The 16,123-nt window shown below is 44.4% G+C and overlaps 2 protein-coding genes across 4 annotated transcripts in view; one reads left to right on the top strand and one right to left on the bottom strand.

Moving 5' to 3' along the window:
- Nucleotides 1-16,123, bottom strand: part of MYLK4 (myosin light chain kinase family member 4) — a 94,747-nt gene that overhangs the window by 65,170 nt on the left and 13,454 nt on the right. Inside the window, exon 2 of the mRNA XM_083623853.1 lies at nt 8,866-9,061. Within this exon, the coding sequence (XP_083479979.1) occupies nt 8,866-9,061 (196 nt within the window). The remainder of the gene's footprint in view (nt 1-8,865; nt 9,062-16,123) is intronic.
- Nucleotides 9,738-16,123, top strand: part of WRNIP1 (WRN helicase interacting protein 1) — a 64,038-nt gene continuing 57,652 nt past the window's right edge. For 2 of the 3 annotated variants that reach the window (XR_014550600.1, XR_014550601.1), the window contains exon 1: nt 9,738-10,558. Coding sequence is in view for 1 of the 3 variants with exons in the window: in XM_083623903.1 (XP_083480029.1) it covers nt 9,914-10,558 (645 nt within the window). In the remaining 2 variants the exon portion in view is untranslated. The remainder of the gene's footprint in view (nt 10,559-16,123) is intronic. The other variant, XM_083623903.1, reaches the window with a different exon arrangement.

The following is a 16,123-nucleotide window of genomic DNA, read 5'->3' as shown; positions in this document are numbered from 1 at the left end:
GACAGCAGGAGGCCCCATTAGCTAAAGTGGTGCTTCAGGTTAAGAACAGTTTCAGGTTAAGAACAGACCTCCAGAACAAATTAAGTACTTAACCCAAGGTACCACTGTAATCCGTTTTTTAAAGAGGTTGGTCCATATCCATCTTCATCCTAAACTAATACAGTGGTACCTCGGGTTAAGTACTTAATTTGTTCTGGAGGTCCGTTCTTAACCTGGAACTGTTCTTAACCTGAAGCACCACTTTAGCTAATGGGGCCTCCTGCTGCCGCCGTGCCACCGGAGCACGATTTCTGTTCTCATCCTGAACCAAAGTTCTTAACCTGAAGCATTATTTCTGGGTTAGCGGAGTCTGTAACCTGAAGCGTATGTAACCTGAGGTACCACTGTATCTTCCTCTCCTCCGTTTGTTGAGTTCAACTTTGTCTGTTCTAGATTGTAAGCTCCTTGTGGGCAGGGTCTGTCTATTTTTGACTAAGTAATTCTGTAAAGTATCAAATGCATTGATGCTAGTTTTTAACATCTGCATTTCTCCAAATGTTGATACAATTCTCCCAACATAAAAAAATTTGTACAAAAAGACTGGTCATTTTTGAACTGGTCATTTTTGGCCTCCAAACTGATTAACTATACCAGATGTAGGCAAGCTCGGGGCCCCAGATGTTTTGGGACTACAACTCCCATCACCCCTCACCACTGGTCCTGTTGGCTAGGGATGATGGGAGTTGTAGTCCCAAAACATCTGGAGGGCCGAGTTTGTCTATACCTGAACTACACAGTTCTGTGGCATCACTAATTACAGTTTGGTCAATGGTGGTCACTGTTCATTGCCCTTTCTATCATAAATGCACCCAACACAAACAAGTTAATATTACAAGATGCAATTCCAGAAGGAACATTTCTATGATTGGCTCGAGTCAGAAACAGTGTTTGAAAATACCGTGGCTCGTAGAACACACACACACATTAATTAAGGAATTAATGGCATTTGCTGAATGTTGTGCTACCCTTTGTGACTTTGGAATGTAGCTATGGGGTCAGGTTTCCTTCAAGGTCGTTGAATGTAACCAGATAAGAATAAAGAGTAATATAAAAAGAGAGAGTAATGAAGTGCTCGTACACAGACATCCAGATCTGGTGGGACTAATTAACAAATTCTTAGATCTTATTTTTATTCAGCAGACAAGTGGCTAACACATAGCAAGTGCGACATGTAAGAGGAAACAGATGCCAAGCCTCAAGCAATGTGAGAAACACGTCTTTCTTTTGATTGACAAGCGCATATGCTGGGACCTGTGTCACAATCCGCCTTTCTAGAAAGCTATACTTAACTGAATCAAAATGTACACATTCTCTCTTTTTCACGATGTGGGCCTTTGAGACTGATTTCATTTCTTTGAGTCTTGTTGGCCAAGTTGGGTGGCTTACAGTTGGGTGGTTTAAATGCTTGGTTAAAGCATTTATTTTTTAATACCCACCCAACATTGCTCTGAAGAATACAGGGAACATCCTATTGTTCCTCAGGAAGTTTCTCACCACACACAAAGACATCATATCATAGCTGTCAAGTGTCCCTTATTTGGCGGGACAGTCCCTTATCCCAGCGCCATGTCCCGCTGCTGTCCCTTATTGATGATGTCCCTTAAATTACTGAAGGTAATGGGGCCCTTTCTATGTCCAGATGTCCTTTGTCAACAACAAATTGTTGCTGTTTTTTTGTGTTGAATATATGCTATATGGTAATTTATGGACCTAATAGGTATCTAAAGCCATTTGCACGCAACAAAGTATGTATTTTATCAAAGTAATTGTTGATCCCTTATTTTGGCTGCTGATCCCTTATTTTCGAGGCTGCTGGTCCCTTATTTTCAAATCTGTAAGTTGACAGCTATGTATCATATACACATCTACATCGGTCACCTTGAGCCAATTACAACCTCGGCGCCCAACCTACCTCACAGGATTGTTGTAAAGACAAACGTGTGAGAGGAAATATCACGTGCAACACCTTCCACAGACAAATGAAATGAAATAACATTTTAGCAGTAAGCTGCCTTGAGTCCCTGTCAGGGAAAAAGGCAGGATGTAATAATAATAGGGCTCCATTTACAATAAATGAATCAACTCTCTCCGCGTTTCCTAATAAATGGCTGGCTGTAGAAGCATCACAATTAAAGAATTTAAAATGGATTGATGACATTTTCCTTCAAAGTTATAGGAAGGGATTCGTATGGCAGCTTCATTCATTTGGTGCAGGGATTTTATTTTCCGTATAAATAGGATTCCGTTTTTGTAACTACACACACACAAACACACACACACACCATTTTTAATTGTTATCCAAGACGTGGAGGGGAGGAAAAAGGGGGAAAAGAGACATTCCAAGATCAAATCAGAAACCAGGGTGGCTTCTGTAATTCCAGGACTCTCCCTAGAAAAACGGGACACTTGGAGAGTATGTTTTTACTTCACTGTTGCAGAGGAGCCATCAAAAATTTAAATGCTGTTGGAGCCATAGTTAATGATCTTGTAATGTCCCTTCTTATATGGCCCAGCATATAAGCCATGCCAGAGAATCAATATGGAAATGGCAGAATTCTCCAAGAAATTTGGATGGGCACACGAAGGTGCAATAAATATCAAAATGGGTGGAAAGTTTTGCATGTAATAGCAGCCGCTGGACAGTTCCAGCCTAACATGGAAGCCATAACACAGCAGAATTAGAAAGAAAATACAGTGGTACCTCAGGTTAAGAACTTAATTTGTTCTGAAGGTCCGTTCTTAACCTGTAACTGTTCTTAACCTGAGGTACCACTTTAGCTAATGGGGCCTCCCGCTGCCACTGTGCTGCTGCCGCCCGATTTCTGTTCTCATCCTGAAGCAAAGTTCTTCACCCAAGATACTATTTCTGGGTTAGCGGAGTCTGTAACCTGAAGAGTCTGTAACCTGAAACGTCTGTAACCCGAGGTACCACTGTATAAAACAAGTGTGACTCTTTTATTTTTCAGCCCCTTACTTAATAATAATAATAATAATTTTATATGTTGCAAATACAACAAAAGAACAAGGGAAGAAATATTGCCAGATCACATTAGCAATAAAAGTATTCCCTCAATTCTAACTTAAACATATATATTACTATAAGTAGTCCATGTGCCCAGATAGATAGCCGAATGAGATTGAGGAGATAGCAGCAGCAGCTTCATATTCAACATTGCCTTGGAATTCTAAGACACACACATAAAAAGCAGTACAGTTTTGAACTGCTCATTCTGCCATCTTGATTCCCAGTGGCATCCAGCTACCATATATTTACAGAAGCCGGGCTCCTTGGTCTCAGAAACCATCATGCAAAATTTGGTTATATTTTAAGGGGTGTCCAAATGCATAGCAAACCAACAAACAACTTTCTAGAATATATATATTAGACACGTTCAAATGTGCAAAGGACAGGAAGGACTTCAGACCAGCTGAGTGGTGGATGCTGGGAGTTTATCCTTCCAACCCTGAAGGATAAGCCTCTTCGCAACCATGAGGGGTTCACAGAAACCATCTTCATTGGCATCTGTCACTCCTCCCATCACAAGAAGAGCTGCAACTGATACAGGCAATAACGAGCTAAATGGGCTATTGGTTGAAATTCAGTGTTTCTCAAATTGGGTCACCAGATGTTCTTGGACCACAGCACTCACCATCCTGACCACCAGTCCTGCTCCCTAGGGATTATAGGAGGTGTCCTGGAATAATATTTCACTGTGATTAAAAACTGGATCTGTCAGTCAGAACAAAAGATACCCATACCTCTCCACCTAGTCCAAAGTTTGAATTCCACCACAGGGAAGACTTTTTCATCCATCCCCATACTGTGCAATCTTGGAGTGCTGCGATGCTTATCTCAAGGACTGAATTGACTGGCACTGAAAAAGGTGCTCCTATAAATACCTGAAACATTTAAGGCCTTGCCAGCACCTTGAACCGGGTTTGGTAGCCCAGAGGCAGCCAATCCAGTGCATTTAGAAGTGAGGTTACAGGGAACCAGGCAGAGGGCCTTCTTAGTGGGGGCACCTGCCCTGTGGAATGCCCTCCCACCAGATGTCAAGGAAATAAACAACTATCTGACTTTTAGATGACACCTGAAGGCAGCCCTGTTTAGGGAAGTTTAGGGAAGTTTTTAATGTTTGATTTTTTTATCATGTTTTTAATATTCTGTTGGGAGCCGCCCAGAGTGGCTGGGGAGGCCAGGCCAGAGGTAATAAATTATTATTATATTATTATTAAGGATAATATTTAGGATGCGGGACGTGGGTGGCGCTGTGGGTTAAACCACAGAGCCTAGGAGGTCGGCGGTTCAAATCCCCACGATGGGGTGAGCTCCCATTGCTCGGTCCCTGCTCCTGCCAACCTAGCAGTTCGAAAGCACGTCAAAGTGCAAGTAGATAAATAGGTACCACTCCAGCGGGAAGGTAAACAGCATTTCTGTGCGCTGCTCTGGTTCACCAGAAGCGGCTTAGTCATGCTGGCCACATGACCTGGAAGCTGTATGCCAGCTCCCTCGGCCAATAAAGCGAGATGAGAGCCGCAACCCCAGAGTCGGCCACGACTGGACCTAATGGTCAGGGATCCCTTTACCTTTACCTTATTTAGGATAGGTATTACACCTTCCAGTCCGGCTGTTCCAATGAGGAACCAGGCAGCCACATTCTTCACCACTTCCAGACAGCCTTTAGGGACAGCGCTATGTAGGGCACATAAAACAATAATCCAAGTGCAAGGTCACCAGAGCATGGATGACTGATTCCAGACTATCTTGGTCCAAGAACAACCATGACTGGTGAACCAGCCAGAGTTGGAAGGCCAACTGTGTCTCCAATGACAACACTGGGCAAAGGAGCATCTCCAAGCTATGTACTTGATCGCAAAAGAGGAGTGTTATTCCACCTATATTTGCTCCACTCCATCACCACTGAGCGAAACCATGCTTACCATTTTTTCCTAACTGAATAATCTTACACATGCCAAGGCCAGCTTTGAGTCCTTAACTGAGGAATAAAAATAAATATATGCATTCATCTATAAAACCATTATTTTGCAATCATCAAATACGAATCGATCCTATGGGAAATTTGTATGCATTCATCTATAAAACCATTATTTTGCAATCATCAAATACGAATCGATCCTATGGGAAATCTGTTCCTGCTTGGGGAAATGGAGAGGGAAAAGAGAAGACATGGTGACCTCTCTACTGAATAATGGGTAAAATAATGGAAATTTGCCTGTTGGGATGGAGAAGTCTGATTGTAAATACTTTTCAGGGGAGTTCAAATAGTGGGTTGACTTGATAATGAATGGTACAAGTAACAGGTTAGCTAACTACAAACATTGTCTCTCCCAGCAGAGGTCACTAGAGGATGTTTCATGGATCAATGAGAATTTAGGATGGCCATGAAGGTGGAAGGATGCAATGTTTCAAAATGTGAAGACAAAATATGCCACTGGCCTAGAATTCTACACCAACTTATTGTGATATATTACTCTAGAATACATCATCTTGCACTTCTATTTCATCCCCTTCTTCCAGTTTCTAAAACTGCATTTTTATCAGATTTTCAAATACAACAAGCCTAAAAGAAGAGATACACTTAGGAAAATCTTTAAAGCATATAAAGAGAATGTTGCCTGGACACCATAACCTGTTTTTGCAAACTAGCAACAGTTGACTCTGTATCGAATGGCAAGCCTGCTATTGAAATGCATCCCCCCTCCTCAAAAGCATTTCAGCTACCTGTGTGTCTGCAGATACTTCGGTCTTTCTCTTGCTTCCATGGTTTAGTAAGAGAGTCCACAGCACGTGCCAAAGGAATGAGGCTAAGAAGCAGAAGCAACCAGCAATCCAGACAGCTTTTCCTTTTGAAAGGAGACCCATTTTGGGGTGGGTGGGGTGGGGATGTTTTAGCATTGGGGGCAGGTTTGGGGCATTGCTAGGGAAATTTTGCCGGGCTCATTCAGTGGCCTTGCTCAGCCCAGCCAGAACTACCTAGCTATGGAAGGCATGGATATGCTGCCGGCTGGAAGGAATCCACCGGCAAACTTGATCGGACCTATAAGGGAAGCAACGTGATGGCCCAGTGACAAGCACGAAACAGGTGCAGAGAAGATGGGCAGAGCCTTGCTTGGAAGATAATTCATCTGACATTCTCAAATGGACCAGGGCTGTGAGCATCAACCTCAGCAGTTCCTAACTTCTGCTGCAAGCCATCTGCTCTGTCGTTTTCTATCCCTCTCAGAGCTGAAAAGGGAGGAGAGGGGGAAAAGATGCAAGGAGATGCAAGGGACTTGGGTGTGGGCAGAGGGCAGAGACATCAAAACAAGGGGTGGAAATCTGTTACATATGTTAAATGTTGAAATTGGGCAATGGCCAATATAAAAAGGTAAAGGGACCCCTGACCATTAGGTCCAGTCGTGGCCGACTCTGGGGTTGCGGTGCTCATCTCACTTTATTGGCTGAGGGGTCCGTATAGTTATAGCTTTGTTTTCCCAGAGCTGGACCATAAAGAAGGCTGATCACTGAAGAATTGATGCTTTTGAATTATGGTGCTGGAGGAGACTCCTGAGAGTCCCGTGGACTGCAATAAGATCAAACCTCTCCATTCTGAAGGAAATCAGCCCTGAGTGCTCACTGGAAGGACAGATTGTGAAGCTGAGGCTCCAATACTTTGGCCACCTCATGAGAAGAGAAGACTCCCTGGAAAAGACCCTGATGTTGGGAAAGATGGAAGGCACAAGGAGAAGGTACCGACAGAGGACGAGATGGTTGGACAGTGTTCTCAAAGCTACTAGCATGAGTTTGACCAAACTGCGGGAGGCAGTGGAAGACAGGAGTGCCTGGCGTGCTCTGGTCCATGGGGTCACGAAGAGTCGGACACAACTAAACGACTAAACAACAACAACAACCATACCCTTCAACATTTCTCTGACAAAAATAGGGACATCCTAAGGAAAAGCGGGACATTCTGGGTTCAAATTGGAAACTGGGACAGCTTCTGTAAATCCAGGACTGTCCCTGGAAAAAGGGACATTTGGAGGGTCTGCAGTCGGGGTGCAAATTAGTGATAGCACTGGCTAAAGTTTGTAACTGCATGGTTTGGAAAACCAATCTGCCAAGCAGTCAGTATTCAAGCTGATCAGGGTGCTTTTCAGGCTTTGTGCATAAAAGTACTGTTGCCTGTTTCCAATTTCTCTAAGTGGTGAGAAGCTTCAGGAGTGCAGCGCTTACCTGGGTTCTCTGTGTTTTCCTTTCTTGCCCACACATCTGTCCTGTTGCCCCAACCCCAATTTAAGCAATATGAAAGTTCTGACCCAAATATGGAAAGGAAATACATATGAAATACAGTTTGAAACCTAGCAGTCAATACCATGATCCAAACACAATACCTATTTTAAACTAATTAAAACCACAGGTGAAATTTGCCATCACTGCTCCTGCATGATTCCCTTTAATATAGCAAAAAGTGGACAGGAGAAGGAGGACAGTATTTTGTGGAGTGCTCAACGTGGAGGAGACTTCCACCTAGAGGAAAGTTGTGCAATTGCTCCTTGTATGAGATTAATTTCAGATACCCTTCACAGTTAGCCAAGTGCAAAGATCTTTTAAAATTACTTCCTTTGCCCTTTGAAACAACCGAACATGTACAAAACAAACCTCCTGTCAGCAACCTTAAAAATTGTAATCTTAGATTGCACAATCTTTTTGCAGCAAATTTATGCACAAGGATTTGTCCAGTCATTCGCAGCGTTTAAAACATGGGGGCAATGCCTCTATGTTTAAAACCTTACATTTGCCCAACCATTTCTGTGGCACTACAGCAGACTAAAATGAAATACAGTGGCACCTTGGTTCTCGAAAGCAATCCATTCTGGAAGTCCATTCGACTTCTAAAACGTTCGAAAACCAAGGCACGGCTTCTGATTGGCCCCAGAAACAATGCCACCAACCGAAAGACATTTGGCTTCCAAAAAACATTCACAAACCAGAACACTTACTTCCAGGTTTGCACATTCGGGAGCTGATTTGTCAACTAAGCCATTTGGGAACCAAGGTACCAGTGTACAGCTTTCTAACTCAAGCACAAGGCCACATGCTCTGAAACAGTCCTGCTAGTTTAAAAACAGACATAATCACATACGGTCATAATCATGTGGTCGTACATTGTAAGACACCTCAAAACCTCACAGCACCTTTTATTTCAACCCTTTGAAAACTTTCACACAGGCAACATGGAAACCATAAGCTCTCAGTCCTGTCGCCTCCCTCAACTAATCCAACTGCTTTCAACTGTATTCATTTACTGAAATTGTTTATACACCACTTTCAAACCATCACAGCCTTACCCCAATCCTACACCCATGTGCAATATGACATCTTCTACCCTAGGAATCATCAAGTGGACCAACTTTTTGACTATCCTTAGTCAAATCAGCCTTTGAATCGAGACTGGCCACAAGGCAAGATGAGGCGACCGCCTCAGGCGGCAGGAGCCACACTGGCAGAAGATGTTCCTGGGGTACATCTTCACTCACTCCCTTCTTCCCTGCTGGTGAGGGAGGCATTATTTTGTGGTTCGCCTCAGGCACCAAAATGCATTGGCCAGGACCTGCTTGGAATAATTTTATATTTCCAAGAAGATAATATGTTCACGAACATGCTTCTCTGTTCAACAACCATCTGATGCCACAGAAAGCAGACCAATAGTTTGTAACCTTTTATACGCACACAAGTGTTTACTTCATTCTGTGTGTGAATGGATGATTCTGTGTGTGTGTGTGTGTGTGTGTGCGCGCGCGCGAACATTTGTAATCTTCACATACCTCTTCTTCGCTTTTGACTGCCTCCAATTTTTGGAAGAACGCCATGGTGTCCTCCCGGCTGTTGTAATACCGCGTGTTCATTTCATCCATCCGGTTGATCTTATAGAATTTCGAATGGTAAGCTACTACGTGTTTCTCCATCATGGTTCCGTAAAGTACCGAATAGGAGTGGCTCCCGATATCTCCTGTCTGTTGTCTGCAATAAAAGGAAACAAACAGAAAGTGTTTATATGGCGGCAAACTTAGCATCCAGCAAAGCCATGTATTCAGAACAACATAGCAGCCAGACCTGCATGTGTCTATTGAGCAAATCTTCAATCGATTGCCACAAAACAGTGTTTCAAAAGCATGCACAACTGCACTTTAATTTATAGTCTTTGACTATAGAGATTCCTTAGGACCTGATCCCTAATAATGCTTAGTGTACAAAAGCTTTCACAACTGCGTAATCCCTGAACATGAGGGCTCCCCAAATTTTGGGGGTGGGGGTGTGCAGTTCTATCTTCTTGGAAGCAGGTATCCATGGGACAGGACTGAAAACCTGCCCACTGAGTGCCCCTGTACTGAGGCGAGTAATGTGTAAAAGGTATGTCTAATTTGTATAAAAGGCTGTGCACATTATGCACAACAAATGTTAGCGATTATGGCATTTTCCGTCCGCCTCTCAAGCTCGGATCCAACTTCACTCGAGCCCGGCAGGACCCACAGCTGTCAACTTTTCCCTTTTCTTGCGAGGAATCCTATTCGGAATAAGGGAATTCCCCTTTAAAAAAGGGAAAAGTTGACATCTATGGCAGGACTTTTACGCTCCTCCCGCTTAAAGAACTACGATTCCCGACAGCCCGCTGGGTTTGTCGCGAAAGGAGGTGTGGACTTTTCTCCTCTTCCTGCCCGGGCATGTTTCTATAGCTCAACTTCTGGTTTCGTTTTGGATCTCTGTCTCCTTGGAGAGGATCCCTAAAGCGGGTGCCCTCAAGAGGAAAGGGGGAGAAGCCAAGGGGCCAGCCTTAATTCCGTGGGATTCCCCTCTCTTTCCTTGGCCCTGGAAATGGAAGGAGCGGGCGCGGAGGAAGAGCTTTTCGTGAGCTGCCCCGTTTGCCTGCGGGAGCTCCCCGCCAGCTGCATCAACTCACATCTGGACAGATGTTTGCAGCAGCAAAGCGAAGCGGGAGGCAGCGAAGTCCCAGAAGATGCGGAGCGAAGCGGCATCGACGGCGGCAGCAGCAGCGGCGGCGGCCCAAAGGACGCGGGGATGGGCGCGTCTTGCCGGAAGAAAATGCGCCTCTCCAACTCCCCGGAGAGGAGCAGCGGGGAAGAGCCCGCAGGGATGGCTAGACCCGATTCAGCCCCGCTGTTCTCCCTTTTCCACAAGGCCAGGAGCTCCGGGACACCCCGGGGCGCCTCTGCTGCTGCCGCCGCCCCGTCTCCATCTCCATCCCGGGCGCAAACGGGAGAGAAACAGCCGGACGGGGAGGATCATCAGGGCTCAGGTGCGCGTGGCTCCGAGCTGGGCTTGGAAAGCCTGGCCCGAAAGCTGGAAGGGAAGCCCCTGGCGGACAAGCTGCGACCCAGCCTACTGGAAGACTACGTGGGGCAGGATCAGGCGCTGGGCGAACGGACGCTCCTGCGCTCCCTGCTGGAAGTGCACGAAATCCCCTCGTTCATCCTCTGGGGGCCGCCGGGTTGTGGCAAGGTGAGTTGAGTAGTTGCAAGGGATCCCCAGGGGTCGTCTAGTCATCTCCTTCAGCCCCCTGCAGTGCAGGAATCCAGCCCTTCCTGGGTGGGGATCGAACCACCAGCTTGTCTATTTATTTAATTTATATACCGCCCTATTCCCCCGGGGGTCTCTGGGCGGTTCACAGAATAAAATCAAGATATAAAACCACAAAATACATAATAAAAATAAACAGCAACAAACCAGTAGCCTCCCTCCAACAACAAAAAACCCCACACATTTTAAAAGGGCATAGGATGTAAATCAGATCAATCAACCGGCTTGGTTAAAAAAGAACATTTTGCCTGCCTAAAGGTGTATACTGAAGGCACCAGGCGACCTTCCCTGGGGAAAGCATTCCACAGATGGGAGCCATGCTCCGGACCTCTCAAGGAGGAGGCACATGAAGGAAGGCCTCAGAAGATGATCTCAGGGTCTGGGTAGATTCATATAGAAAGAGGTGGTCCTGAGCCGTCCAAGGCTTTATAGGTTTTACAGCCAGATGTGTTGTGCAGCGGGGGGACTCCTTCCTACTTTCTATCCCCCTCCTCTCTGACACACTCCACAGGGCACAGTCCAGTGTTCGAAATTAGCCAGGCGCCAGGTGCGTTTTTGCGACTGGCATGGGTCCAATTGCGACCCCAGGGAGATCTCTGGTTGCCAGGATGGCGACTGACATCTCCATCTGGCTTGCCCCTCCAGCTTCCTTAAGTAGTAGAGGTTTTTTTTTGGGGGGGGTTGCATTTAAGGCCCACCTTTTCCTCCAAGGAGTACGTGGTTCACACACACACACTCCCAACCTGCATATTAATACAGTGGTACCTCAGGTTAAGTACTTAATTTGTTCCGGAGGTCCGTACTTAACCTGAAACTGTTCTTAACCTGAAGCACCACTTTAGCTAGTGGGGCCTCCTGCTGCTGCTGTGTCGCCGGAGCCCGATTTCTGTTCTCATCCTGAAGCAAAGTTCTTAACCCGAGGTACTATTTCTGGGTTAGCGGAGTCTGTAACCTGAAGCGTATGTAACCTGAAGCATATGTAAACCGAGGTATCACTGTAATAAATCTCATCCCAAAAAAAAGGACCCGTGGCATACTGAGGGAGCGATAACATTGAGAGTAGCTCATCTCTGTTTCACATTTTTGTGGTCTTTTCAAGGGCAGAACTGAGGACTATCCCTTAAAAAAAAAAGTGAAATCTAGGATTCAGCACTGCTGTGACTGGGCCTCACTGCCTTCCATCCCTGAAACAAAAGGAAGCACATACCATTCCCCTTCTGCAGCACATACCATTCCCCCTTCTTGTGTAACTGGTGAACCTAAAACCAAAGAGATACAGCGTGTACTCATGAGTTTAAAAGTAGCATCTCTTCACTGAGAAAGTCTGCCATCTCTTTGCCATATTTGCCAAGTCCTAAAGTTGCATCCAATTTTCCCACCCTGCTCCAGTAATTTGGGTAATTCTGAGAAGCATCCTGGAAATATTGAAATAAAATAAATGTTTGAATTATTCTTTCTCTGTCTTCTTTGAACTGAAACAGTTCCCCCTCTTTTTTCTTTTTGGAAAAAAGGTTAATAACTAAAGTTTGTAGGGCAGCAACTAGACTTGTGAGCAAATGGGCAAAGGTAGACAGAGATGTGTATGCACACTGCAGACAAAGAAAAACAGAATGGGATACCAAAAACTAAAAAAAAACCAACCATTTTCCTGATAGGTTGCACTCTGAGTTGCTTGATACCTTCCCCCGCCCCGGATTCCCGCAATATTCTTCTCTAGCTCCTCAGCTTTGCTTTCCGTTTAAAAGCCCATCAAAACTTGATCGAGACGGGCCCTTTTCCACAGAAACCTTGTGAGATCGTGGGTTAAATGATGAGTGTGATTTAATACGTCATAATGCTACTGGTTTCTTTGGCATGTTGTTACCTCTTCCTCCACCCCTCCCCCCACCTCTGCTCTGTGGGGGCGCGGTGGGCAGCAACTTACATAAATGTAGGTTAGAAATTTGGTTTCCTTTTCTCCATCCTATACTCACTTGTTCCTTTGATTCCCTCCCCTGACTCTGCCTGAATTCATCTGTTATTTCAATGGTACCAAGCACAGGAAAAGCTTTCATAGTTTGCTCTCAACGATAACAGACAGGGTTGCCATATATACCGGAAAATTCCGGTAATGTCAGGGGGGCGCTAAATTGGCACCCTGGGGAAAATTTTAATTTAATAGTAAATGTCTGGGATTTCGTCCGTTCTCTGTTCAGCGGCCGCTTCCTTGTTGCCTCCTAGACGGTGATTTTGGAAGCCCTCTCGCCACCCCGCTGTCCGCTGTTGTCGATCACAAATTTGGACGATTGTCAAAAAAGAAAAAAAAAAGCTCAGCAACTTTTTGGAGCAACTGTGTCTGGATTTGTACTTCTTGAAATATGGCAAACCTATAACGGAACAAATCAGGAATAAAGCATTTAAGTGAGGAAAAGTTATATACAGTGGTACCTCGGTTTACGAACTTAATCCGTTCCGGAAGTCCGTTCTTAAACCAAAGCATTCTCAGACCAAGGCATGCTTTCCCATAGCAACGGGGGACTCAATTTACAAATGGAACACACTCAACAGGAAGCGGAACATGTTCTGCTTCCAAGGCAAAGTTCACAAACCAAAACACCTACTTCTGGGTTTGCAGCATTCTTAATCCAAGTTGTTCATAAACTAAGCTGTTCTTAAACCAAGGTACCACTGTACACCTTGATGCTACAGCACATGGGACATGTGTCTTCCAAGATTCTCCAAGTTGCTCCAGGAAGAGACTAAAAAGCTCAGGCTAAGTGTCAGCCGTGCAGGTCGAAAGGGAACAATACGCTTGAAGTGACCATCAAATCTGTGGCTATTGGAAGTGGTGATAAATTATCCCCGAACCTTTAATACTAGCATCCTGCGTATAAGGTAAAGGTAAAGGGACCCCTGACCATTAGGTCCAGTCGTGACCGACTCTGGGGTTGTGGCGCTCATCTCGCTTTATTGGCCGGGGGAGCCGGTGTACAGCTTCCAGGTCATGTGGCAAGCATGACTAAGCCGCTTCTGGCGAACCAGAGCAATGCACGGAAATGCCGTTTACCTTCCTGCCGGAGCGGTACCTATTTATCTACTTGCACTTTGACGTGCTTTCAAACTGCTAGGTTGGCAGGAGCAGGCACCGAGCAACGGGAGCTCACCCCGTCGCGGTGATTCGAACCGCCAGCCTTCTGATCGGCAAGTCTTAGGCTCTGTAGTTTAACCCACAGCGCCACCCGCGTCCCTAGGCATCCTGCGTATGCCCACAGACAAATAGCATGAACCAGGAGCATCAATTTGTTCTATCGGGCTACAAATTAACTTTTAAAAAGTTTTCCCTGTTTCGTCTCGGCTGGTCCAGCTGCTTAAACACAAGCTTGCAACCTGAGTAAGCTGTGCTATGATTTATGACCCTCTAATGTGCAAGATTCAGATTTTTGCGTGTCTGCCATGAAGCACCCAATTTTAGTCTAGGGATACAGCAGGGAAACATTCACGGCTGTAACCCAAGCACAGAATAGCTTTGCTGTTGCAAATGAACCTCAGAACTGGCCAAACCAAAGGTTTGGTATAGCCTTGTTTTTGTACTTTTTTTTGTTTATGTTTTAACACCCGTGCAAAAGGGTTATGTAAGGGAATGTCTGACATGTTATTACTTAATAAATTGACTCTGAAGGCTGCAAACCAGCTGTTCTCGGTCTTCCATGTGCTATCTTATACTATGTTAATGGAGTTAATAGACGATGGGAATGTGTTAACTTCAAAGCAACATGCTGTCTTGGCAATCTGTATTAAGTTTCACAGGGCTTATTTTTGTCTTTTAGCTTTTACTTCAGACTTCATCGTGACAGGGCAAAAGTATTTGTAGTTTAGGCCAGGGGTACAAATGGGGTATTTTAGTTTGGAACATATTGAAGTGTTCACTTCTCTGACAGCTTGATTGATTTCTGAATCGTTTCTTCTCCATGCTGTTTATCAGCCTCTTTTTCTTCCTTCCCAGGTTGTGGCTTTCTACCATAGACACACGAGTCCTATTGGCATTCCTTGTATTAAATTGAATTGGTTTCCACTACAATTGCTGGTGCCAGGCATACAGGGCTGTCAGTATAAAGTGAGGCTCCTGTCTCCATCCACTATGATCATCTTTGCCTTTTGCAATACAGTGGTACCTCGGTTTAAGAACAGCCCTGTTCATAGCTGTCGACTTTTCCCTTTTCTTGCGAGGAATCCTATTCAGAATAAGGGAATTGCCCTTTAAAAAAGGGAAACGTTGACAGCTATGGCCCTGTTTATGAACTATTCGGTATAAGAACTCCGCAAAACCAGAAGTAGTGTTCCGGTTAGTGAACTTTACCTCAGTCTGTGAACGGAAGCCGAACAGTGGAAGGGCACCGGCGGCGGGAGGCCTCATTAGCGAAAGGGCGCCTGGGTTTAAGAACGGCTTTGGTTTAAGAATGGACCTCCGGAACAAATAAAGTTCATAAACTGAGGTACCACTGTATAACAGTGGAAAGTCAGCCTATTTACGTCTTCTTATCTGTGCGACCATAAAGGAGATACTTTGCTTCTTTAGAGACACAGCTTGCCAGTGTATATTAACTGACTATAGTCACTGACGATTTTCACAGATTGTGGGAAAATTCACAGTAGGGATGAATTCTAGAATACCAAAACAGTATAATTGGTTATGATCCACCTTGTCTTGATAGCATGGGTGGGGAAAAGGTGCTTATTTCTTAGCAACTCTTACAAAGGTTACGTAAGATGGCCACGTTACAATTCAGAAAGGAAAGTCTGAAAACAGCGCTAACCAAATGATTCCCTGTGTACCATTTCCAGGAATGCTATTGTTTAAAAAATAGGACTGAATAACACCCTAAAGGCATGCCTGCATTAAAATGCATGGACATGTGATTTCCTGTCACACTTTGGTGGCAGGTCAGAGTTCAAACCCACTCCAAACATAAAGAAGTATTTTGGGGACATTCTTATGCTTTTTTGTGTGATGTATCTTTATTGTTATAAAATAGATACTTTTATGCCAGGAAAGCAAACAAACCAACAAACAGACATACAGTCAAATAAACAAACTATAAATTGACAAACAGACAATAGCAATATATGAAACAACACAATTCTTATAACTAACATCATTTGTAGTCCCAATGATGTGAATGATTGTAAAACTTATAAAACAAGAAATTAAAAATGACTTCCAATTAGTCTCGCTGTACTTTATCTGTTGATTATCTTATACCGCACAGTTACATATTTCGTATATAGTTTCTGTTAACTTCCCTACAAACTTATATTTATACAATGCAAGATTCAGTCTAATTCTGCCAAGAAGTTTCCTTTTATACCGGGGACATTCTTATTCTTATTCTTAGTTTAGTTATTCTCATTTTTTCCCTGACAAGGACTCAAGGTTGCTTACAGATAAAAACAAGAACAGCTAAAAACATAGGGGGGAGGAACCAATTAAGCATTGATAGAGTTAAATCT

This window comes from Podarcis filfolensis (assembly GCF_964270895.1).
Source record: "Podarcis filfolensis genome assembly, chromosome: 7".
Lineage (NCBI taxonomy): Eukaryota > Metazoa > Chordata > Lepidosauria > Squamata > Lacertidae > Podarcis > Podarcis filfolensis.
Note: the sequence above shows the minus strand (reverse complement) of the source record. Positions and strands in the feature narration are given on the sequence as shown.